This window comes from Leuresthes tenuis, unplaced genomic scaffold, assembly GCF_036924035.1.
Source record: "Leuresthes tenuis unplaced genomic scaffold, fLeuTen1.0.hap1 SCAF_16, whole genome shotgun sequence".
Classification (NCBI taxonomy): domain Eukaryota; kingdom Metazoa; phylum Chordata; class Actinopteri; order Atheriniformes; family Atherinopsidae; genus Leuresthes; species Leuresthes tenuis.
Genome location: NW_027325370.1, coordinates 24,372,407 through 24,398,564, shown reverse-complemented (window position 1 = coordinate 24,398,564; position 26,158 = coordinate 24,372,407). Strand labels below are relative to the sequence as shown.

Here is a 26,158-nt window from a genome sequence, read left to right as displayed (position 1 = left end):
TACGTTTTTCAAGACATGAAACTGTCACAAAGTGATATTGTGCCACTATGAAGTGTTCAAGAAAGTTTATAAAAGAGGTAGGATGGGCTGGAAGGTTGTGTTACACTGCTAACTACCATGCCAAAAAAATAATACGAGCCCCATCCACCCAGTATTGACACCCAATAATTTGCAATACTTTTTTCTTACGTATTTGATGTCATACACGGTTGCTTCGGATAAGGCATAAAAATGTCAAACGTTAACATCTTACATTTTTTGCACCTTTATTGTTGGGACTTGTGGACAAACATATCTGTTGAACTTTTTGCATGGAAACATTTTCTGTCCCAAAATGGCCCCGATCTGGAGGAAGTACTTTTGAAGGTGTCTTGTACAGAATGATTTTAAGTGACTGCAGTTGTACCACGCTTTCTCTTTTTCGTGTTCTGTGCCTTCGTAATATAGTCAGCCATGCAAGCTTTACATAGCAGTGTGAGAAGAGACAAAGTTCTCTAACTTCAGCAAACTACTTTTATTAATCTTCACAACACTTTAGATGTCAGTGGATATGGAGAAAACCCTGATCTGGATTCGCCTTCTACTGTAGCTCCTTGAAAAGGTCCCTGTTAAATGAAGCATAGGGTTTTGTTTTTTTTTAAATGCAGCTTTTATTGTGTTAAAGAATTTATTTTTAATGTATGATATTGGTATTTTTACAACCAGGCTCTATTTAATAAATCACCCATAATAACAGGAAAACAAACGGTCCAGAAAAAAACCCAATCCTATTACAATATGTGTGATAGCAATGTTACTCCAAACTACAAAACATGGCAGTTTTACAGCATACATGTAGTTTTAAAAACTCTACAAAGATTATGTTTTTCCAAAGTTGCTTTTATACCTTCATGGAGGTATCCATCTGCTTTGCTCTCAGGCCCCACAGACAGACAAATGTACAGGCCTTTAAAAAGCTAATCATGCATAGGCTCCAGAGAATACATCGCTTTGATCAAACGTTGTTTAGTTGAAAGTTAGTTCAAGTCATGATGGGCCAATATAACCTGATTTCATGACAAAAGGAATGAACTGCTAAAAACAATAAAAAGCTAAGAAACACAGGTGACAAATAACAGCTAGACTGGACAATTCTTTATCATTTTATTTCAACACTTAGTTCCACTTCATCACAAAGCAGATATTTGTCTACTTTGACTTCTGTCTTTTCCACAGCAGAGAAAAGCCAACAGACCAACAGCAGTGCTAACACAACTATGAGCAGCCCACAGCTCAAATTGTTCCACATTTTTATCGGACTGCTCCCAAGGGGCAAAGAAACGCTGCACCAAGTGCACCAAGCTGACATGTGATTGTAAAGCACCAACAAAAAGCGTACAGAAATCTATGTTCAGCCCTTCACTCTGTTAAGGGCTCTGTTATAGAGACGCAGCTTTAAACTAGATGCGTAATTTAATTGAAATTCAGTCTCTTCCCACATCTCGCTACATGTTGAAATTCATGCTCAACACCAGCGTCTCACAACATGATAATGCTAACACTCAATGTCTCACTAGGTATGTCATAGTGTCAACTTTCATCAGGTTCAGCACTACTGGTCTAGTCACAAATCCTCATAAGGAGGAAGGAGGGGATGGTGGAGGATGATTCTACAGAGACCTCCACGCCAAACACTTTGACAACTTCATTTTTGCAACATTTTATGCAGTCCTTTCACTTTTCTACTTCCCTCTTTCCCACAAATGATTTGGTTTAGAATCAATATACATGATTAGAAGTTAAGACATTTTGCTTTTCATGGGTTGAGATTCCAGTCATGTCTGCTGGACATGTCTACTGTCTGGGGATACGTTGTAATCTCTCAATTTTCAACTCTGGATTGTGACACTATTATATTTTCGACATGTGGAAAAATGTATGTATTACCCTTTCTCTGGTGAGAGTGGGTGGAAATATTCTTAATATTCTAAGGCTGAAATTTTTCTCTCCAAGTCATATTCATACCCTTAATTTGGTATTTGTAGATGTCTCTTTTTAAGCCATCACAGATGCCATAATTGTCTCATACACCCAAATCCAGATTTCCAAATCTTGGGGAGACTTAGCCAGGAAGATTCAAAGCTGTCATGGCAACTGAAGGCACTTTTGCAAGGAAATTAATTAAGATTCTGAGTACTTAAAATAATACATGAGAGAAGTTGCCTTTTTTTTTATTGATTTGCAAAAAGTTATGAGAACACATGTTAGATTTGTCACCATATTGATTGTTTTTGAGTGATTAAAAATTGAGAAAGTGACGATGTCTCAGCCTTAACAGTCTTGCTGCTGCAGTGTCCGGAATAAATTGCCAGAATATTCTCTTAAAATTGTTTATTGGCTTGATAATTTTTTCCTTTACCTGTCTTACAGGCTGGTTCGAGCGTTCCATCAGTCAGTCTGTTTGTGGTGAATCTGTATGGTCCAGCTCACACGCTGGAGATGATGCCTCCCGACTCTCTCAGGGCCAGGTACATGTCTGTGAATTAAGAATGAATGTCTACGAATCCTGACACCACCTGTCAGAAATCATTTCTCTGTCCAAATAGCTCTCCCTTTCACTGCTTCTTTTTTTTCATTGCTTTCCCCATGTATCATTTTCTGCATCACCTCTTCAGAGACAGCTACATCTCCATGGTGACTTGGATCAGCAGCACCCAGCTCGCAGTTCGCTGGCTGAATCGGGCCCAGAACCAATCAGTGCTCTGCGTATGTGAGGCCACCACAGGGGCATGCTCAGAGGTGAGCAGTCATCTCTTGTTCTGCAAAAGTAATCTGAATGGCTTCTACTGCAATATGCAACTTTAATAGAAATTTGCTTCATTTACACAGTATTGGGAGTTCAATTGATTTCCTTAAGCTCTCAAATCTCCACTAGATGGATTAATACTTGAGGCCATTAAATGCACGAGAAGAATGTTCAATGATTCACTGCAGTACTTTACTGCTTCTGCTTTTGCTTGAAATCCTTGTAGATTTTTAGTGAGGAACAAATAATATTTTCAAATATTATTAAACAAAACTAATTCCATTGCCACATATTATTTAAGGCCTCTTAAGATTTTGGTTTAAAATTGTGTAGATGTTTAACTGATACTTTTTTCTGTATCATGTTGAATCCATAGAAACACAAAATGACTATGGATATCATTCAAAACCAACGACAGGTATGTATTGCTTGTATTTTAAGAGGTCTGTTTACCACAACCACCTTTCTTTTGACTCAACGCATTTTTCCCAACAGGATGTGCCGCTGTTTACAATGGATGCCTCCATTTTTTATACAATACTGCCTGCAAAACAAGGTGCTCGTGGAGAGTTTCACCATATTGCTGGTCTTACAGCTCAGGTCAGTTTTATTTCAGTTACTTTGCTTCGCTCATAGCATCTTTGGATCATTTCTGGCAAATGTAGTTGTTGACTTTTTTTAAGCCATGGGGAGTTAAATTAATTAGATTGCCAGATTTCATCATTTAAGAATCTAATGTCAGTTTTTCTCATAATTTATTCCACCTTTTTCATTGGCAAAGCATTTTGATTGCATTTATTTTCTGCTTAACTACACAACTAATTGCAAAAACACAATACCATTTCTCAGCTAAATTTGTTCTTGGTACTCTGCTGTCAGCCAATTAAAAATCCACTTAATCTTAGCTTAACAGCTGTGTGCAGAATTTTGAATATCTTGATAGATAAGTTTAAATGAACCAATTTTGTATGATCAGAATATTTTAATTATCTATTTTATAGGATATTCTAATCATCTATCTATTCTAACTATCTAAAGATTCATTCATTCAGTCATTTTCCATATCCGCTTCATCCAAGTCAGGACACTATCTAAAGATATTTGGCATCAAATAGAAAAGGTTTTCATAAAGTGAAATGTAACTTAAAAAAAAATCATAATAATGTCAATAAGATGTTTTTTATGTCTTACATGGCTCTCCTCTTTTGGCATGCTAAGCTAACTATTTGTTTAACAGACAGACTGAAAGTGCGTTTTTTTGTGGACTAAATCAAAAAGATTTTCCAAAACCCATAACTCATGTATGGTTCTTCTAGCCCTTGTTTCAGGACAACAAAAAAAAAGATTAAAGATTTCCAAAACGGTCCGACGACTCCTTTAAGTACCCCTGTATAAGTAGTTTAACTTTTTTACAAGTGTTCCTTATGTGTTACAAGGCATATCATATGCTACATCAGCCGTCTGTGTTATGGCTGAGAATTATTTCTGCTTTGAATCTGCAGAGCACCACATAAAGTCTCTGAAAATGAGGTCAGACAGACAGTTTGTACTGTATGTTCTACATTGACTATCTACAGGAACAAGGGGCAACCAATCCTGACTTCATGCAGGATGGGACTTTAGATTTAATTTGCTTGGGCTTTGAGGAACAGGTTAAATGATCAGCATGGAAAGAAAATGATAATAATAGAAAGGCCTGGGAACTTCTGGCCTTGGCCTTCCTCCTGCTGTATAGTGTTAACCTTAGGAAATAGACTTGCAGATAGCCAGCCAAGCCAGCTGCTCTGAGCTAGGCTGGATTTTTAAAAGTATAGAAAGTATGAATTACAATTAGGATACTTCAACATGCATACAACCTTGTATAATACCTTTTGCTTCAGGAGAATTCTTCTCTAGTTCAACGATGTATGGTTAGATTTTGTTTTGTTCCTTTTTTAATTAACTTTTTTTTTTAATATACAGTCATTAAATTTGAATTTCCCCCACTGGGGGATGAATAAAGTATTTTTAATTTTTTTTCTGTTCTATAACACATTGGATGTGTATGGCTGTATTACACCAGTGCTTGAACTAATCTTAACTGAACAGAGACAGGGAGGTAGGTGCTGGTTTTAAAGGCATGAGTTCCATATGTACAAGTTGGATGTTCAAAGATGTGTTCTTAGAGGACTGCCAGAGGGTTAAAAGAAAGAAAAATCTTCCTACGAATGCTGCTCGATTTGCCATCTAGTTTAAAAGAATTAATTTGTTCTGTTGGATGTGTACTTTTTGTGTGACACAACATGATAGAACCTTCACCTTCTGTTATTGTTGGTAGGGTCTTCTACTACTTTTAGGCTTTATTTAATTGCCTGTATAAAGAAACTGATGCAATTCATTCCAAAAGAGCTCTTCTTTTCTTTCCTCTGTCTCTAGATTATTTATTCCAGAATGGTAGTGCACAGTGCTCCAGTTCAGGCTAAAGGTTTTCTTGCATCGATTTTTTTCTCACAATGTGCACCGACCCTAACACTCATCTCACATTTAGAACCTAAGCATCTTCATAACATTATGAATAGTTGAAATAGTGCTATCGAGATCTTTGCTGATTGCCATATGGCCTTATGGCCATTTTTAATTCTCTCAGACAGTTCTGTTACATTTGCCTGTGAGAAACAAGATCAATGTGTGATCATGCATTGGTTCATTTGGGTCATACGAACACTTTCTTTTTTTTTTGTTGGATAAGTTGCTCATTAACTTCAACGTTTAATTGAAATATTCTGACAATACAGAAAAAAGGTTAGTTACATTTGCAATTCAGTGATCCATTTGATGGGGTTGCAATAGTCCTTACAAGACTAAGGTTTATGCAGAGTAGGGCATTTTAAAAAAATGCTTTTTTTACGTGTTTTTTTAAATTCAGAATCCAGAGGAATAATGTCTGATAATTTTTTCTCTGTTCAAACTTAGAATTAAATCCACACCTCCATGCCATTAGATGCAATGACCCACATCCAATTTAATCCACTGTGTCTCTCTATCATTCCCATTAAAGATAAACATAATTAGATAAAAAGATCAAAGATACTTTTTATGAGCTAGGCACTATTGCCTTGATTTAATTTAGCATCATCAATCTAGCTTAATTCGTGTTTCCATCTTCTGACAAACGCTTGCTTTATGGCTGCAGTTATTTTTATTCTGTCTGTGTGACTGTATCTGCTTCGCTCTTTATCTCTGTTTCTGTGTGTAACGCAGCCTGCCATTCCCTCTGTTCCCCCTCGCTTCTTGACATCGGGGAGCTGGGACGTCACCTTGCTCTGCGCTTTAGACGAGAAGGCTGGAATAATGTATGTGAGATCCACAGTGTGTGGAGCTCACTCGAATCACCCTTTATAAGCTCATAGTTTTTTTTTCTGAGCACACACAAGTCACAGTGAGGGTACAGTCATATAACAGGCATCATTAAAATGATCATCTCCTGCTGTCAGTTGAGAGAATAATCTAGATGTGTGAGCTGACAGAACATTTCCTGATTTGGTCTGACTTTACAGTTGGTGATTGATACACAAGTGGTTTTGATTGAAAATAAGAAGATAAGCCATTCTAACATGTTACATTGATCTTAGTTAAAAAGCAAAAGGAAATAGTATTGACCCAGACTTTAGCAGTCAATGCGCTGACTTGAAAGAGGACAAAGGATTACTAAGACTTGAGCAGAGCAGATTATGGCTTAAACCTGTCTTTATCCTGTTGGGGCAAGAACCCCACTGACTGACTGAGGTGTGTGTATCACAAGCAAGAAAGGAAAGTTCAATGTTAATCTAGCCTGTCAGGTTTACTCTGCTTTTTGCCTCTTGACAAATAATTTTTCTTCTGCTCATACTGGACTTGTTAATAAAGAAGTGGATAGTCAGCATGACTCACACAGCGAGGCACATTGAAATGACTGAATTCACAATCACCAATGCTTCTTTACAAAAGAATTTGATAGTCTGACCTCAATAAAGTGCAAGTAATTAAGTATTGATAGATTCTTGTCATGAATAATTGCTATCAAGAATGTGGGGGTGAAGTTGAAACATCCAAATGTTTGACAGTTTTGAGATCTTCACTTTCTGTGTCTGTGTCTCATCTTCAGTTATTTCCTGAGTACAGAAGAGTCCCGACAGAGCAGACACCTATACAGGTATGCCACCACCCTGTCAATATGACCTGATCTTATATAAGAAACTTTTCAGTAGCTAGAGTGGGTGTATTTTAGATGTTCATAATGCGGTTATTTCCTGTTAAACGAACATGTCAGATATCCACAAAGACCCATTTCAAATGCTCAAAACTTCCTTCACCCAGAAAACTTGGGTTTCCTGTCATGTAACATGCTATGACTGATAACAATTTTCAGCTGTGTTAACACCTCTATGAATCCCAACTCATGCACTAAGATTTAGCAGAAAACACAAAGCATAGCACGGTAATTGTGCAACAGTGTTTTTCTACTGTATTTTTACCTGAGGATGGAGCTAGAAAATGAATCAGACAATAAAGCTATTACAAAACATGAATGTCTGAGACAAGCTTAAAGGCAACCAAGGCAAAGTTGACAAGATATTTCATGAATGTTTCACTTGTCTTGAGGTATGAATTCAGTTCTCTGGTTTAGTGTGTGTTGCAGACAAATCAAAAGCTCAAACACACAATCATGAAACACACTTTTGCTTTGCTTACTGACCTGACTCATCTGTGATACAAACTTGTCTGTTCCCTCGTCAGCATCACAGATTTTATATAATTCTATTAGCTCACATCGCTTTGGGCTTGAGGAGACAGTTATCTTTTACGGAGGTTGGAAGATTAAACTTGGCTGGGGATTAGTGCTGTATGAAATTTGTAAGCAGTTGAGTGGAGAGGGACATTTACAGACTCGGTCTAACAGAGCAATCTGTGTAATGACTTTTATGTCTAACCTTACTGAACTATATGCTTCTGAGAAGTCGGCCGGCAGAGTAGTTTTTCTCAAGATACTTTCTTTAATGGGGTGGCGGTCATTTGACCTTTTCATGAAGAAAAGCAAACCACTTTAGTCTGACCCATTTTTTAAAGATTTTGTCAGTAACCTTTTTCTCTTACTTCAAAGTGTGGACCTGAATGGAGTGTTTCAGCACCAGTGCATCTCCTGTAATCTCATTGATGGATGTCGCTTCTTCAAAGCTGTTTTCAGCCCCAATCAAACCCACTTCATCCTCTACTGTTTGGGTAAATCACACATGTGCAAACTCATTGTGAATGTCACAGCTTCAAACCGCCTGGTCAGTTTTACAGTGTTGTCAATTAAACATTTCTGCAGGTCCAGGAATCCCTAAAGTGACCGTTCACAGTACAAAGGACCCCTCCAGTGAGTGTAAAATCTGCATGTCTGACTCGTAGTGATAATATTGTGCATCCACTCAGACTGTCTGCAGTTTTCCCCAACAACCTGCAGAGAGCAATAAATCCAAGCATACCAAATCATAGATTCATTGTCATGCATGTGAACACTGCCATCTGTCTGTTGCTAACAGTTAGAGCAATCAGCACGGAGATCATGAGAATTTTTTGAAGAACCATACAATGCAATGTCTGTGTTGGCGTTTACAACAAAATTGTAACACAGTGGTATGTCATCTCTACTAGGATATGTCATTTTGGAGGATAACAGTCCCCTGTCTAAAGCGCTAGAGGACAAAAGGCTCCCTGAGACTCTGTTCAGGACACTCCCAGCAGACAACTATGGTACAACAGACAAACAAAAGGCCATTTTATGTTAATTCTTATTTTTATTTATTTTTTATCTCTTGTTGTTTAAACTGTTACTTTGTCAAGTGGCATTCTGAGATCACCCCCAGTGTCTTTGTCAAGTTACTAGGTGATAGTATCTGAGTTTCTGAGGAACAGAGATGGGCAGAGAAACCCAGTTTGTCAACAAATGTGTAAGAAAATCATTGGGATTTTTTAAAAAACAATGTTCCACAAGGAAAGACCGGAAGGGGGTTGAATATTTATTTCTCTACGATTTATGATATAATAAAATATTAAAGGATTCTGGAGGAATGTCCGTGTGTAAAGGGCAAAAGAGCAAGCAAAAGTTGGACACCTGTGATCTTTGATCACTGTAGCAATGATTCTGTCATTCATCAACAACCAATAAAATCATATGGACAAGGATTACTTGCCCATGTAATCCCTTTGCCTGGAGAAATAATCCTTTGTGAGGTACTACAAAACTGGGTTAAATTCACAAATGCTACTATTATTGGGCAGAAAGAGGTCTTAATCTTATCCAGATGTGGTGACTTCCAGTCATCTGGGATAGACTATCACAATATGTCAAGGTGTATTATGGTTAGATTAATTATTATTCCAGATCTTTTTTGGATTAAATGGATGCTTTGGATCATTGAGACGGTTATCAGCAACAAGTCCAAAATCCATGATTTGTGATAATATGGGGCTGTTGTTAGTGCCCTTGACAAAGCTAATTTACATTTCTGTGATGGCAACGTTACTTCAGAGAAGTGCTTTCTGATTTTAGAACAATATATTCTGCCTTGATGATGACATCTTTTCAGGAAACATTGCGTTATATATTTTTCAACAAGTCAAAGAAAAACCACATTCTACACACATTTCTAAATCGTAGCTGTGGAAGGGTGGTACAGGAACTAAACTGGCTTGTCTGGAGTCCCAATGTGTCCCTTTTAGAGAATGAATGTGAAATGTGAGCTATAACAGTAGCAATCCCACACAGTTGCAGATCTTAACCAGTATTTGTAGGATAATGGTCTTGGATTCATACTGTCTGTTATGAAATAAAAGTCAAATGAAATGTTAGAATTACTGCCTTTTTCCCGCAGTTTTCTATATTGTTCCAAATGTTTCTGTTGTAGAAGTCCTAACATCCATGGACAAATGCTCAGGCCCTATTTACTTTCTTTAGATCTGCACCTGAAACTATCTCTACCTCAGGGCTATGAGTCGAACCTCCACCCACTTCTCATCATTGCGTGAGTGCCATTGAACAGACATGTTAAAGGACAGTTGTTAAAGTCACCTGATTTTCATCAATCTATAGCATATTCTTTAGATCTTCCAGCTTTACACCATTCACCATTCTTGCTTATCCTGTTTGTCTTGATGCTCAGGGAAGGTATTCCGGGGAAGCAGTCTGTGACAGAGGAATTTGCCCTTGACTGGCCTCAGGTCCTCTGCAGCACGTACAACGTGGCCTTGGCCTGGGTGGATGGCAGGATCGGAGTCGGGCGTGGACAGAAAACCCCCACTGTGGATCCACGGAAGCTTGGCTCGCAGAGGGTCAAAGATTATCTTGGAGTTGCAGAGTCAGTGCAGTTATACAGCAACATAGTACAATATACCTGAAATATGAGGACAAAGGCTGTTAACCAAAAAACTAAAGGACTTGCGTGATATTTCCAATCCCAACAGGGTGCTGATGGGACTGCCTTACATTGATGATCGCCGAATGGCCCTCTATGGAAAGGTTCAAGCATTTTTAGATGTGGAAAGTTAATTCACTTGAAATCATCAAAGCTCTAGCACCCTTTAAAAATGTATTTTACTTCTCATTACAGGCATTTGGCGGTTATTTAACACTCAAAATGTTAGCTGCAACAGATAAGCTCTTTCAGTGCACGGCTGCTGTGGCACCAATAACTGACTTCAGGCTTTATAGTGAGTTTAGATCATGCCATGAACTATTCACATTACATGTGTACTAAAACTTAAATGCAGTTGAGAATTCAGAACTACATTTTCCACTGTTTTTCAGGTGCTGCCTTTTCAGAAAGATATCTTGGCCTTCCAGCAAAGGAGGAACATGCTTATTTGGTGAGGCTTAAAAGCAAATAATCTCAGTTCAACAATTTGACTTTTTTTTTTTTCAATTTAGCAATTTAACCCAGCAATGAATTTGGTTTTCATTAAGTTTAGGATGTTGTTGATTGAAATTTACAGCTGCTTTGGAGGCTATAGCATGCAAAGCTGTCAGTCTGTATTGGGAGGTATATATTATATCTTTTCCATTTACACTGATCAGTCATTATTTGATGACTTGGAGTAGATCTTCCTTATACTGGCTGCGAAAATTGCTTGGACCAGTCAGGACATGGACATATAACATATGATGGTGTCCTGTAAAATCTGATACTGGGGTGTTGGTGGTAGATTCGTCTTTTGGGCCCTATTAGTTGTAGGATAGGGTCTTTGTGAATTGGGCTTGCTTCCCACAGAGGTCAGCTTACCTGCTTGAGGAGGCTGCTACGGTGGGTGAGTGATATTGCCAGGGGGAAGTGACTGGTCTGCAGAATGTTTAGCTAAATGACATTTATCATAACATCCATGTGAATGCCAGGATGCAGGTTATCCCAGCAGAACATCACACTTTAAAAGCATGAGCAGTGTTAGTCATTTTTACCAGTCAATAGTTTTAATGTTATGACTGATTGTTATATATTAGGGAAGGTGCACACTTTGAGACATCTCATAGAGTAGTGTATTCAAGAGGAGCTTTAGAGTGTATCTTAATCAACCTTCACTTATAGACCAATCTGCCACAGTGTTAAAACAACTGACAGTTTAATTGAGCAACATTGTTGTAACATCTTGTTACAGTGCAATATTCTTCTAGGAAACATGAGGTCCTTGCATTCCTGTGGATGCTACACTGATATACCAGCAGTCCACCTGCACATTATTAAAGAGTAAGCACACCCTTTCATGGGCGAAGCACTTACCAACGTCAGCGGTGTCCCTCAGCAGAACAATACACCTTGCCTCATTACAAGAGCTGCACAAGAAAGACTCTGAAGCAACAAGCAAAGTTTTGACCTCACCTCCAAACCCCCCCCCAGTTCTCAGTTCACGAACCATACCGATCAATGTCGCATCTGCCTGGGTCCAGACACCACAGGACACCCAGACACCCCATGCCCATGTTGTGATGAGTTAGATGTTTTGGCTCTATGAATGATGCTGACACTATTATATGAAAAAACAAAAATTATGTTAATCCTTAATTAAGACTGGATTTGTTGCAACCATACTTGTTTAGATAGACTGAGATACTCCCAGCAAATCATTCATATAGTAATGAAATGCTTTTTCAGACTGCCTCTTTACTGGAAGATGTTACCAAGCTCAAAGAAGAGAACTTCCTTATTCTACATGGAACTGCAGATGGTGAGGTTTTGAACAGTTTTAGTGTTCATTATTGGGTTATGTAATATCACAAATTAATATGCTTGTGTATCTGTTCATCCGCAGCGAGGGTACACTTCCAGCATAGTGCTGAGCTCCTGAGTCGATTGGTGAAGGTGGACGCCAACTACTCACTGCAGCTGTACCCGGACGAGGGCCACGTCCTAAGAGAGCCCCGCAGCATCCAACACTTCCAGCGGACAGTGGTGAACTACCTCCAAACCTGCCTAAAGCACAGCGCCCTTTTAGATTTCCTAGAGGAAGAAGAGGAGGAAGATGACTGAGGCCAGAAGCCCCCTTTCCCTTCTTCTGGAAGGACTCTCAAGAGAACTGTATGCCATGTTATGCTTTACCTTAGGTCAAGTTACCAGGCACAAGAGCAGAGGACTGGGGACCAAACACATAAGATCATCTCCTATAACTTCTGGAAAAATTGATGTACCGTCTAACATGTTGCACACAATTATTTATGCTATTCTGCTGTATGTTTGAGGCCCAGTTTGTTTACCAAATTCACTTGGGATGATGCAGAATAGACAGCCACTGGTTCTGCCAAAAGTTTACAAAGATTTTGAAACATGCATGTCACAATGGCTGCATGATGTTGATTCTTGCATTTTGTGTGTTTTGCAAGTTTTAAATCTCACCCACAAGATTTAAAAGTGCAAAATCTGCTAACAGCCGGGAACACACTTGCAAACATTGAAAATACTTTATGATGTTGCAAAGACTCAACCAAATTTTTGGGACAGCTCTGATGTAGGGGATCTGAATTGTAAACTCTTAAGCTGCAATGCCAATTGTCTAGATTGGTCTCTGGTGATGTAACTGTAAATTCAGAACTATTTTAGTATTTTTATAGTGTGTTCCCGGCTCACATAAAGTTAAAATTAAGCATATAGATCATTCTAAATGTGCCATGTGTACATTTTGTGGACTTTATCCAATAGTTTTGTTCGCATTATGTGATTGACAATGAGTATGCACCTGAGACTATTTATAACACAGGCTCCAATTCAAGAGTGATTACAAGAACATGTAGATGTCATTGTGCTGTATTTGGATGTAACATTTCTGTTTTGATACATCTTGGCATTTTAACCATTTATTGTGTATTGCAAAATTAAATTATTTCTTTGGACAAACTGTTTGGGCATTATGTTACAATTGTCAAAGCAAGTGCATGGGCCAGATGATCCAACTATCTGCGCATGCAGACAGTTTGAAAAGAATGCCACTGACTCTACACAAACAGCTAGTCCTTGAAAAATAATTAGACGTTTTTATTTGTATTTTACAGCATATCCAAGAGGGCAATTTGAAAGGATAAGTTTAAGGACAAAAAACCTCATGGTAGCTAGATTTTAGGATTTTCAAAGCAGTATAATGTGTATAGCACATGCGATTGCATATATGTATGACTGGCGACAAATAGAAGTCATTTAATTTTATTATGTCAGAGATGAGGTCATAATTAAGTTCAAGTTATCAATTATCTGTAGTCATAAAGAGTGAGCCCACTTGTTCTATCCGCGTCACCGATCCTACCGTCTGTGGTGAGCGAAATACTGGTACTTATTAAGTCTATTCTTGAATAGACCAACATGTTCAACTGTCGTCAAAGAATCAAGCGAGATCTCTATCCAATCAGAATACAGCTGATGACACTTTAACCAATCAGGGTAATCTACGCTATTTCGACATTCCAGCCCATCATCCAATCAATACTGCTGGCAGTTGCAGGCCTGAATCCCTCTTCAACCTTCTACTTTCTGGAGGGGCACCTTCAACCAGCTCCGCGGTGCACTGGCAGTGGCTTCTTTTGCTGTAAAGAATACGTGGAAATAACACTTTAACATAGACACAATGTCCTTTCTCACTGTCAGCAGGCTAGCACCTAAACTTCTAAATTCAAAGGTAAGAGAAGTAGAAACCGACTCTCCTTATTTTTTAATCAAATCTGCTGACGTTACCTTTAAGCTAACTTTAGGCTAGCTTGCTAACAACGTAATAGCAGGCTAGTTAACATTAGCCATGTCAACCACATTGTGAAATACAGTTGACTAAGTTTCAGAGTTGTATTTTTTAAGCAGTTTGACGCATTTAAACAATAGCATAGCTTTCTTGTTGTGTAATACGGCGAATGTTAAACGTGCACTTATGCTGTGTGTGAACTTGCGTCTTTTTAGCTAGCGTTAGCTTTTGAACGCTTGCTCTTCTGCTGGCCTGGTGAAGTCACAGCCTGGACGTGTTTCCTCAACCAGTAGTTATCAGACCGTGATAACTCAGAGCTTAAGAGTTGGTTTACTCTGCCCTCTGTTCTTGTAAATCAATATTGTGACTGAGCCCTGGTGAACATTGTGATTACCTTTAAACTCAGCTCCAACTTTGTGATTATTCTTCACCCCCGTTGACCTTCACGTTAAGATTTCAACTAACTATCTAATGCCTTATCATATGATGATGTCTGCAACATACATTGTATAGACCGAACATTTAAAGAATGCTGTAGAAACTGATGTTTTGTATGCATTGATAGTAATTTAATATAATAGAAAAATATAATCCCGAATGGCAGGACCTGATCAATCCTGATTGTAATTAGACCGTATAAATGTATTAGTTGCCTGTGTAACTAATAGTTATATCACCTGTCATATGCGTTGGCCAACCTGCTGAAACGCTGCCAATAAAGTCCAAGTGACTTGCTTTCCACTGACTGCAATCTGCTATCTTCCTCCACTGAACTCACATTGATGACCCTCATATCAAGGTGTCACTTACTACTGAAATATTTACAGTAATTTTTCAAATGGTCCACCCATGGGAATGTAATTGGTGACTTAATGGTTTCCCACCTTGCATGAAGTCAGGTCAAAGTGAGGTGCATCATGTGTGTAGAGCTGGCCTGTGACACACTCGGCTTTTTTCTCTTATCATTTGTTATCTCTGCTCATGAGGTTTATTAGCGAGCTGTTCTTGCACTTCCATAACATCTTATGACTCTGAACTATAATAGAGGATTTTGTGAGTTATAGTTGGATTGGGTGAAATTTGAGTCCTGTGATCCTTTATTTTTTAGTATTTAAGAAAAGTGTAACTTTGAGGCTTCTTAGTAAGTTTGGAATATTGAAATGTCAGTATCTTTAAAATGCACAAAATGAGTTAACAAGCAGATTCAACTCATTCTCTGTGAAAACCCGTCTGTTCTTAGTATTGTTAATTGCTATGTTGTATATTTTTGCCTAAAGTAATATTTAATCTTTAAACTGGGTTGTCTTTTGCCTTAAACCATTTAGACCTGTTTCAGCATGTGCATGAGTATATATTTAAAACAATGCATATAGATAAGCTTGAGGGCAAAGTTAGTTTACAATATCAGCTGAAGGTTAAACCTTTAAAACGTATTCAAAAGGTTGGAGGCTGAGAAATAAAGTTTTTGTGGACATTTGTACCTTTTCCAGGAAGCAGAACGGGTTCATTTGTTTACAATATAAAATGTTAGTTACTAGTTTAAAAATCAAGTTGCATGTTTTTGTCCTAAACACAGCTTTTGGAGACTGACCCCTTTAACCTTCTGTGAATGTTGTTGCTCTACTTGGTCTCTTTTTACTTGGGGGTGACTGAGTGAAACTAGTGCTATATATATATAAAACACCAAGCTGTTGTGTAATCTCTTTCTCAGCTGTGTAAAGAGTGCATTGACTCGGAAGCTACCTTTTGTTTTAGGGAGCCTTAGCTTGATCTCATTCATTTGTAGTCATGGGGGAGGGAATCTGATTGAGAATCCACCCCCCAGGCTCTTCCCTCATCCATTGAGGGAAGGTAAGGTAGAGGTTGATAAGCTGATAGAAGAATCCTGTTAAAGTGCTCAGCATTAGATGGCTCAACTACCTATTACTGTCTATCCATGCAGCAGAGGTGTTCTCAAGCCATGTTGATTACAGTAAAATAGTTTGCTCTCTTAGAAGAATTCCATTTCAACATTGTTCAAATGTAATGTTTATGAAGTGTTAAGATGTCAGAATAGACACTCAGATGATAAACTGCCATAAAAGTAGGCAACATTTGTTAATATTTGATTTCATCAGCTAGATGGAAATAATGAAAGGTTGTGATTGATTATGCTGACCTTTGAACCTGGAACGCCTCTTATGGTAGGATGTTTGCCAACAGTTTTAAGAAGCTTTTGTTAATAAACGAAAATTAAATAAAGGGCGTACATGAAACATTAATAAGCTCAAGAAATATTGTTTGTGAATGTCTTATTAGAATATTAGAAGACATAAGCACATGAATTGGTCATTCATTTCGACACTGTGGACAGTATTAGTTATTTATAGAGGTGCAGCAATATTTGTATAACCAGGAACATCTTCACATCAAAGGCGAACAGAACAGTAAAGGACCACAAAGATAAAAATGGAAACTTGGATCAATAATCTACATACTAACTATTTACATTGACCACTTGCTTTAATGACGTTCTTGCACTGCAGAGTCACAACTCGGTGTGAAGTGTTAGAGAGAAGTTGGAATTCTAACTATCCATTTATTGATCTGTTTATGTGCCGTTTTTTGCATTTGACACGGCTGCTGCATTTATTTAACTCAAAAACTAATGGGGAATCGCAGTAGTGTCAGTAGTTTGTGTTGTCATTGTTTTTGTTCTGATAATCAGAATTGTACTCCTTCTTTGTCCAATCCACAGAATGCCACTTCCTTATTTGTGGCTGCCAGAAATGCCAGCGCATCGACAACAGTACGTACACTGATTTACGTTTGGTTTTCTGCTTGCCTCAGATCTCTATGAACAGTTTTATAATTAAAGTGGAGAAATGTGTGCTGCAGTAGGAAGAGGCTCTGTTTTTTTTTTTACCACGTGATCTCTTGAGTGTCAGCAGAACACATTGACCTTTGAGGAGCTACATCTACAGATCAATTGTTTTTCAGAGATGCTTTACATAAAGTTTGCTTAGCTTCAAGCCACATTAAAGGAATGTTTTTTGTTTTTTTTAATTCCCTCTTTTTCTTTTTTTATTCCCACAGCAAGATATTGTTCATTCTTCTTTTTTTTTTTCTCACAGAATCTGAAGGATGTTCTGGCAGACCTTATCCCAAAAGAACAGACCAGGATCAAGAACTTCAAACAACAGTATGGCAAAACCAACATAGGTCAGGTCACTGTTGATATGGTGAGTAACTTTTGCGATGTTTAATACTATGAGATACCTGTGTCGTATATCGAGAGAGTAGGAAAAAAGAAACATGTCAGTTGAAGAGGGAGCTGGGCTCCTAGTTAATTTAAAGGAGGGGTATGTAGGCCATTGACCATAGTAAAGATTAGTCGTGGCATGGTAGCGTCACATAATCCATTAAGGCCTTCCCTGCTTTGTTTACTGTGTCAGGTATCACTGTGCGGTCGTCTCCCTCAGAGGTCACAATATGAACTGATTCCTGCCAACAGAGCTATTTCAGCTGAGTCACTCAAACCTCTGCTGTAAAATTCCAATCTTAAACAGACACAAACGGACTCACGTTCATTTACACCACTGCAATAAAGCATAATGGGTGGTTTCCATCTGGACTGAAGAGAAATGTACCTATTCCTTTAATTTAATCTATCTTAGTTCAATCTGTAGGGACTGAAAAACGTGACAAAACAAGTGATAATAAAATATAAAAATTGTAGCATTGCATAACAGTACAAACAATGTTACAATGTCTGTAACAATGTTATTAAGGCAATTTTAGAATGTAATGCAATGTGTATGACCAATTGTTGTTTTTTTTCATAGGTCTATGGTGGTATGAGAGGGATGAAAGGTCTGGTATATGAAACCTCTGTGTTGGATCCTGATGAGGTGAGCATTACACCGATTCTGATGATGCCCAATACTGTACATTTGTCAGCAGTCAATGGAACAGATTTGCTAAAGTTTCAGTTCACCTAGAAGCATTGTCTTTATTAATTAATTCCTCCATTAATAGGCTCCGCAAAAGTAATGTTATTTCAACTGTAATACCTCACTTTGTTTTTATGATAATTGTCACCAAGATAAATACAAAGGGATGAGTTTTGATATGTAGAAATGCCATCGGCAGAAAAAATGTCTCTCCCCTATTGCTCTCCCACGTAGCAATAGTTCAAAGTGGAAAGTTATCACCTGTAGAATGACATGGTTGTCGCATTTTATTGGGCATTAGGGTTTCCAGGCTTCACATTTCTGTTGCTCAGGATAGCTTGACCATGTATTCAGCTATCGCAACCCACAGTTCGATCTTTTTCTCTCTGTCCATTGATGTACAGGGCATCCGCTTCAGAGGCTACAGCATTCCAGAGTGCCAGAAATTGCTGCCTAAAGCGCCAGGAGGTGAGGAGCCACTGCCTGAGGGCCTTTTCTGGCTGCTGGTCACAGGTCAGGTGCCCACTGAGGAGCAGGTGAGTGGGAGAAAGGAGTGAAACATCATGCACCTGAAGCTCAGTGGGTAGATATCTGCTCCTTTCTGTGGATACTGCTTGTTCGATTGTCAAAGCACTGAAAATCTTTTTTCAGATCAGAATATTCTTTTATACTTAAGAAATATAAATTATTATTTCCACTGACACAGCATTAGAAGCAACTCAAGAAGAGGGTTTAAAAAAACAAAAATATTTAGTTACGTATGACTGAGAGCAAAAGCCACAAAGTTATTCCAAATAAGTGACTGATATGTTTATGAGATGTAGTTATCAACAGTAATCACAATACTAGTTGTAGTGTTAGATAGTTCTGAACTACTTGAAAGCTGTTTCAGAGATACTCGCTCACAGCTTGAGCCTCTCTACCAGTCGTGTCAAAGCTTTGACACAATCTGTTGGGTTTTTATTGCTGTCGGGGATCTTCTTCAAGAGTGATATGAAGATAATTCAAATAACTGATAGCTAATTGTAACTTTTCACTAAAAGAATAGTTTTTACATATTTATCCTTTGTTTCCACCCAAGAGTTTAGTTAATCTGTTTTTGACTTTGTTGTTATTCAAGAAGAAAAAGAAAAAATGAGATTATCATTATTTTGTGTGTCTCACGATCCACTTATATCATGTGCGCCTTTTTTTTTTTTCTTTCCCCCTCTAGGTGAACTGGGTGTCCAAAGAGTGGGCAAAGAGAGCAGCACTCCCCTCTCACGTTGTGACCATGTTGGATAATTTCCCCACAAACCTGCACCCCATGTCTCAGTTCAGTGCCGCCATCACGGCTCTGAACAGTGAGAGCGGCTTTGCACGGGCCTATTCCGAGGGAGTCCACAAGTCCAAGTATTGGGAGGCGAGTTTACATCTTCACACTCCTCTTCTTCTATTGAATAGTGGCTTAGCATCAGAGATGGAAATATCTGGAATAGATGACCTAATCTTAAATTATTTAATCAATTTTATAACAGTTTATTGCATATACAGCGACGCATTCTCACAGAGCTGTTGGCATGGCTTTAGACTTAGTTTGGTTTGGTCAGATGTACTCTTTGTAATTCATTTACCTTTTTTTTTTCTCTTTAGTTCATCTATGAAGACTCCATGGACTTAATTGCTAAGCTGCCCTGCATTGCTGCTAAGATCTACCGCAATCTCTATCGTGAAGGCAGCAGCATCGGAGCCATCGACTCCAACCTGGACTGGTCCCACAACTTCACCAACATGCTGGGCTACAGTGATACCCAGTTCACTGAGCTAATGAGGCTCTACCTTACCATCCACAGGTGAAACTTTAAACACATCTTTAGAGATCATAAAGCAGATTTTATTATCTTTTGATTGATTTTTCGCATTTTTTGGATTTAATCTCCGTTTCTGACTCGTCGCATTGAGTCATGCAGTTTCATTAATTTATTATCTTGATGCTGAATTCAGTTTAAAGGGACCATTGATTAAGGGCCAGCACATGATATCCTCAATTTTACAAGGAAGTTATGAAAATGATTAAAACTACGACTGTCAGTTTAAATATAAAATAAGTATTAAAAAATGTGATCCAGTATCAACATTGAACAGCTTCACAGCTGCAAAAAGCATTTGGTTCTTAATAAAACATTTCCAAAACATTTTTAATGATGAATGATTTAACTAAGAGGGAATCTGCAGCCATAAGTGGTATCCTTTCAAATTCAGTGGACAAATTAGGTCATAGGAGGTGAAAGTCCTGGTTTAGTAACAGTACTCCAACTGTCCTGAATGTGCTACATAGCACACCAAATTCTTTTTATTTAACACACCCGGTTGTGGATGAAATGATTACATCGAGACTGGTTCACAAATGTACAGTGATGTTCAGATACGCAGGGTCTGTAGCTGGCCAGCCTTCAGTGTGCAACAAACACTGTTTGCAACTATGTACTAAAATGTGTCAGTCGCATGCACAACTACAGCAAAAAACTCGAGTCTCAAGCTGCTTTAGACATTTCTTTTGTTTTTTCAAATGGCCGAGTTAACATGTTTGATTTGAAATGACCCAATTCTAATTTTTTTTTTCCTTTTGTTTTTGGGGAATGTTATAGTGACCACGAAGGTGGCAATGTCAGTGCCCACACCAGCCACCTCGTAGGGAGTGCCCTGTCTGATCCTTACCTGTCCTTCAGTGCAGCCATGAATGGTCTCGCTGGTCCTCTGCACGGTCTGGCCAATCAGGTTTGTACACATCAGATGAGTTCATTCTTAAGAAATGAATAAGTAGCCTTCCTCTAAGTCTCTCACCCAGAGGACATTTAAATGTGACAGGAGGAACATTACAGATATTTCTAGAAATGTTGACTGAATTTCACTTGGGTCTCAAGGTCCTGTTGTGATTCTGTCACATTCTACAGCAACACTGCATGTTATTAGTAGAACCTGTAATTTTCCTACTATAAGTACATGTTGGCACTTGTTGCCCTGTCATGGGTTGTTAAAACACATCAAAAGGCAGTTCAGCTTGAACATTTTCAGAAAAACCTGCTCTGAGAATGAAAATGATTTGATGTTCCCAGCTCTCACAGGCTGCTTCAGTGTTGAATTTTAAGACTTTCTTTGTTGGAAAGTGACTATATCAGATATCATTAGCTAATTTAATACAGCCATGTGATTCAGCGACCTACACTCCAGTTTAAAATGTTGTGGTTCTCATTCAGTTTCACTGGCATTGAAATGTCAATAGTGTCTTTTTTTTTTTTAAATAACAAACCAGATATTTTGATTTATTTATTTTTTTTAATTTGTCTCAGAGCACATACAAATACTGAATGTGTCGAACAGGGTATTTTAAATGGCTAAAAGTTAGATCATTTTAGCCATAAATGGCTAAATTCTGGTAAACGCATATTTAGCTATTGTGAATATGTGGTTGAAATTATAATTGAATTTGGAACGGATGTAAAACTTAACACATATTCGGTTTTATCTACAGGAGGTGCTGGTGTGGCTGACTGCCCTGCAGAAGGAGCTGGGAGGAGAGGTGTCTGATGAAAGGATGAGGGATTATATTTGGAACACACTCAAGTCTGGAAGGGTAAAGACACAACACACATGCTTAAACAGTGCTAGATGTCGTCATAAATTCAGTCGTGATAAGCCTCGTAGGGGGGGGGGGGGGTCATTGTCTTATCTGCCGTACTGCTGGCTGACTGTAGTCCTTTTTTTTTTTTTTTTTTTTTTTTTTTTCTCCAAATCTCAATAATTAAAAAGATTTGCAGAGAAAAATGAAAGATTAAAGCAGTATTTGGAATAGTAGTATTTTAGCACATTATAAAGTGGGATTTTTGCTGTGTTGCCTGTAGGTGGTGCCAGGCTATGGCCACGCTGTCCTGAGGAAGACTGACCCGCGTTACACCTGCCAGCGCGAGTTTGCCCTGAAGCATCTGCCCAATGACCCCATGTTTAAGTTGGTTGCCCAGCTTTACAAGATTGTACCCAATGTGCTCCTGGAACAGGGCAAGGCCAAAAACCCATGGCCCAATGTGGATGCTCACAGTGGGGTTCTGCTGCAGGTAAGTCATTCGATGGAATTCAACATTAGCCATCTGATTGTAGTACCTACAGATGCTGGCTTGACTGACTCTGTGTCCCCTGTGTGTACAGTACTATGGAATGACAGAGATGAACTACTACACCGTACTCTTCGGTGTGTCTCGTGCTCTCGGCGTCCTGGCTCAGCTGGTGTGGAGTAGAGCCCTGGGCTTCCCCTTGGAGCGCCCCAAGTCCATGAGCACAGATGGACTGATGACTCTGGTTGGTTCAAAGTCAGGCTGAAGCGCCACCTGAAAGGAGCTGGGGGTTAGTGTGAAGGGTGGGAGGATGTGGAAATATCGAAAGGCAGACATCAGTTGACCCTCTGTCATTTCCAACCCCTGGGATTTAATGGGATTCAAAGAGACAGTACGCTTTTACAGTAATTTCACAAAAGAAGGGCCTTTTAAATTGTCACACCATTAGTATTGCAGTATGTTTCGTTAACCAATGACAAGTTTTCCCATATTTGGAATATGAGAGGTACAAACCTGAGATAACCTTTAGTAGGCTCAAAATATATATCAGTCTTACATCTGCTAGCATCTCAAAGATTTCCCCTGAGCATTGCCTGCATGTTTCTCATTGGGCACCGAGTCTGAACTATGAATAGGCAGTGGCATTCAAAGGGAATTGTGGGCGTGAACTACACTTTCTGTTGTATTTGTTAAAAGATCTGCTCTGAAATATCTGCTTTGGCTAATTACGTGATTTTTTTGAATGATATTCTCAAGCAAAAGACCATCAAATAAAAATCAACTTTATTTTTCTTCTATGCAATCTTATCATCCCATTCAGTTGTTCCGTGCGTTTCACTCCCACGTATATGAACACTCCAGTTTAGAGAGAAAAAAAAAAGGTCCTTGGCAATAAAACAATTCACAATCTGTCAAGAAAAATATTCCAAGACATGAAGTCAGTTAAAAGATACTGCCCCTTTAAATCTTTAATCTCCCCCTTTTCTCCAACTTGTAGTTTTTTTTTTTTCGTTGTTGTTTTAAAGATGACCTGTAATACCTCTATGATCAAAATAACTGTCTTGTGTATGTAGATTTTTTTTTTTCCTTTTAACTTTTCTATTTTAAATGAGTCTGTGCTCAGAGGGTCTTATGAATGGTAGAGAATCAATGTACAGTAATAACAATATGAGCAAAGGGTGTTGTAATTGGCAGCCCTGTAGTGTATCCTTAAGAGCAAGCTTGAATAAAAAGTGGGATTGGGGGACTCTGGAGTTGTCCCCGTCGTATTTAGGTGCGTTTCTAAGTTCATCCCCACAGGAGAATCCTTGAAATCATCTACTCCGAAACAAGCACTTGCTTGATTGGATTTCCTAATTTGTAGCAGTAGAACCCTATCAGGTCGATTGTGTACCTTTTTTACAAAGGTGCTTTTTTTGGTGTGGATAATGTATAAATCTCGTCTTTGGGTTCTCATTTTGTGGTTTTATTTATACTTTGTGTACATAGGTATATATATGTATAGCTTGAATGTATGAGCTCTATGCGATCACTTGCTAGTAATAACCACAAAGAGTACCACAGTTTACCAACTCTGTAATACGTGTCCCGTCTCATTGTAACGCTCAGTCTCACTGGTCACTGTGTAATTCTGACAACGAACAAAAAAGGAAAAACTGCAGCTATCTTGTACATACAGTTTCTTGCCTAGCTTTGTTGGCTTAGCTGATGCTGTTTTTCAAGTGGTTTCACTTGAACATTTCAAGCTTGCTTTTAAGTTCTGGGTTCGTCAACACTCCATGTTAGTGTAGTTTAAGTTCTTGCGTTTTTCTCCAAACAGTCCTTTCGCTTTGCTCGTCAGTAGTTCACACAGATGTTTGATTCACTCTGCTCATTTCTGCCTACTTTCAGGCTTTATCAGGCACGTCTTTGTGTTTTATTGTGTTCTTCCACGAGGCAGGTCGTTGGAGATGGGGTTATTTTGATCGTAGAGGAGCATAAAGGTTGTATATAACTGGGAAAACTTATCGCAGATGGTTTCATCGGAGAAACACTTGGGGGATGGGGCTGGATGGGTCAAATGGGCAAGAAAGCACTTGTTGGAAAACCTGACAAAAATTGAAAAATAAAGGTTTTTAATAACACCTGTTTGGTCTTTTATTATTGAATAATCTGAAATATGACACTGAATACCCTGAGGTCAGTATTTCTCAGCTGATTGACCATCTCTCCTCTCTGGAGCCCTCATCAGAAATGTAAAATCATATTCATAATCATTCTGACATATACAACTTCGGCTAACTAAGACTTATCCGTATTACTTACAATATCGGGATCTTTGTTGACTAGTGGTGCATGGCTTGAATTTGTCTTTCAGTTCTGCAATCTTCCCAATCATGAAAATAATATGATGCAAATGCCCAGCTCACATGCACCAGTTATTAATAACTGTCCCACATACCATAACCCCACTCTGGTTTCATGACGCTCAGCTGTGTCCCTCTTTCCACTATGCTATGCAACAAAGGTAATTGGTACTACACAACTTCAAAAGGATACTAATGCGTTGCAAAAAAGTAAGTGCACCCTCTTTCAAGTCTGAATAAGATTGCTCGCTGAGGGGAATGTATCGGGATGTAATGAAGTCGGCTGGTTCTTACTGTGCTTTTAAAAGTATGTAAATACGACCTCAAATGAACTACAAAAATGATTGACCTTGTCATTATTTATTTGAACAAAAAGAACGGTAAAATAAAACAGCAATGGTGCTGCTAATAAAGCGCGTTTTAGGTGTGAGCACCTCTGTAAGAGCAGATGTTTCTGACAGTTTGCTGGTCTGGAGCATCGCCATGGAACTGACATCAGAAAACACCTTCAAAGAAAATTTAACTGATTAAGAAGGCTTGCTTTATACACGATAAGTACTCTGGGACCCTTGAAGCTGAGGGGGGAAAAAATTAAATACTGCAACCTTTTAGGTAAATCTCTCTTTTTTTAAATTCATTAAAGAAATTGTTGCTGCCCATCAATCTGTGAAGGATGGTAAGATGATTTTCTTTCATTAGCAAGTTGGACTCCATAATTCTACAGTCAGAGAGATTATTCACAAGTGGAAATTATTCAAGACATTTGACAATCTTCCCCGGAGTGGACGTCCCAGCAAGTTCATCCTAAGCTCACACTCCCCAGGCCTCGGTTAGCATGTTAAATGTTAAAGTTCGTGACAGTACAAGAAAAAAAAAGACTGAACAAGTATGGCTTGTTTGGAAGAGTTGCAGGAGAAAGCCTGGCAGTACAGCTTAGGTTTGTAACATTACATCTGTACAAAGCACAAGACTTCTGGAACAACGTCCTTTGGACAGACCACACCAAAGTGGAGATGTTTGGTCATAATGCACAGCAGCACGTTAGGAGAAAACCAAACACCTCATAGCAACTGTCACGCACGGTGGCGGAGGGCTGATGATTTAGGCTTGTTCTGCAGCCACAGGACCTGGACACCTTACAGCCATTGAGAGTAGTATTCTAGCGTCAAATGTGAGGCCATCTGCCCAGCAGCTAAAGCTGGGCTGAAACTGGGTCATCAACAGGACAATGATCCCAAACACAGACAGAATCAAGGTGTTACAGTGACCCAGTTACAGTCCAGACCTCAACCTGACTGAAATGATGTGACAAGATCGTCAGAGCTGTGCATGAACAAATACTTCCAAACATCATGAAGAAGCATGGGCCAAAACTAGAATATGACTCATGTCATACAGAAAACTATTAACTTTACACACGTCTACATTTCCTCCTAGTTTTTGACAAATAATGAAGCCGTTTGATCCACTCCGTTGTTCATTTGAGGTTGTATATTCAATTCTGAGGCGTTGAAACGATCAGCTGGTGTTTTATTATGCTTGTGCTTTCTTCTTTGACATGGCTGCATAGTGCAGGTGGTGAACCAATAATGGAGGTCTACAGGAAGGAAGTCTGAAATCCAGTTTGCAAATGACAAAGACGACAGAATTGAGTGGCAACTTTTCTTCATTCAAATTAGGCTTTAAAATACACCTGCAACACGTACACAAATACATTTCAGTTCACAGCACAATTTGATTTGGACTCAAAAGCGACTACAGTGTCAATTGTCTACACGATAAGCCACCAATAATCGAGCA

General features: G+C 38.7%; 2 protein-coding genes across 2 annotated transcripts in view; both read left to right on the top strand.

Annotated features, from left to right (window-relative positions):
• The window catches only part of LOC140272220 (inactive dipeptidyl peptidase 10), a 31,058-nt gene extending 18,308 nt beyond the window's left edge, over positions 1-12,750 (top strand). Inside the window, exons 10-25 of the mRNA XM_072367586.1 lie at positions 2,410-2,507; positions 2,655-2,778; positions 3,162-3,203; positions 3,281-3,385; positions 6,026-6,117; positions 6,909-6,956; positions 7,905-8,023; positions 8,115-8,162; positions 8,441-8,539; positions 9,744-9,810; positions 9,949-10,143; positions 10,250-10,304; positions 10,396-10,495; positions 10,593-10,651; positions 11,929-12,001; positions 12,086-12,750. Of these exons, the coding sequence (XP_072223687.1) occupies positions 2,410-2,507; positions 2,655-2,778; positions 3,162-3,203; positions 3,281-3,385; positions 6,026-6,117; positions 6,909-6,956; positions 7,905-8,023; positions 8,115-8,162; positions 8,441-8,539; positions 9,744-9,810; positions 9,949-10,143; positions 10,250-10,304; positions 10,396-10,495; positions 10,593-10,651; positions 11,929-12,001; positions 12,086-12,303 (1,542 nt within the window). The 3' untranslated portion in view covers positions 12,304-12,750. The remainder of the gene's footprint in view (positions 1-2,409; positions 2,508-2,654; positions 2,779-3,161; positions 3,204-3,280; positions 3,386-6,025; positions 6,118-6,908; positions 6,957-7,904; positions 8,024-8,114; positions 8,163-8,440; positions 8,540-9,743; positions 9,811-9,948; positions 10,144-10,249; positions 10,305-10,395; positions 10,496-10,592; positions 10,652-11,928; positions 12,002-12,085) is intronic.
• Positions 12,751-13,784: 1,034 nt separating this feature from the next.
• On the top strand, positions 13,785-24,136 carry cs (citrate synthase). The gene is made up of 11 exons (XM_072367587.1): positions 13,785-13,936; positions 16,731-16,781; positions 17,107-17,214; positions 17,818-17,883; positions 18,330-18,461; positions 19,139-19,327; positions 19,558-19,757; positions 20,553-20,682; positions 21,437-21,538; positions 21,807-22,016; positions 22,108-24,136. Exons 1-11 carry the CDS (start codon positions 13,886-13,888, stop codon positions 22,276-22,278), a joined length of 1,410 nt encoding a protein of 469 aa, XP_072223688.1. The 5' UTR covers positions 13,785-13,885; the 3' UTR covers positions 22,279-24,136.
• Positions 24,137-26,158: the final 2,022 nt, after the last annotated feature.

What these genes read in the sequence shown, in the direction of transcription:
- cs (XM_072367587.1), top strand. Translation starts at nt 13,886, where the DNA reads ATGTCCTTTCTCACTGTCAGCAGGCTAGCACCTAAACTTCTAAATTCA. An exon ending in ATGCCAGCGCATCGACAACA is followed by an intron (nt 16,782 to 17,106) that starts GTACGTACACTG and finishes TTTTTCTCACAG; the next exon opens with AATCTGAAGGATGTTCTGGC. An exon ending in GTCAGGTCACTGTTGATATG is followed by an intron (nt 17,215 to 17,817) that starts GTGAGTAACTTT and finishes TTTTTTTCATAG; the next exon opens with GTCTATGGTGGTATGAGAGG.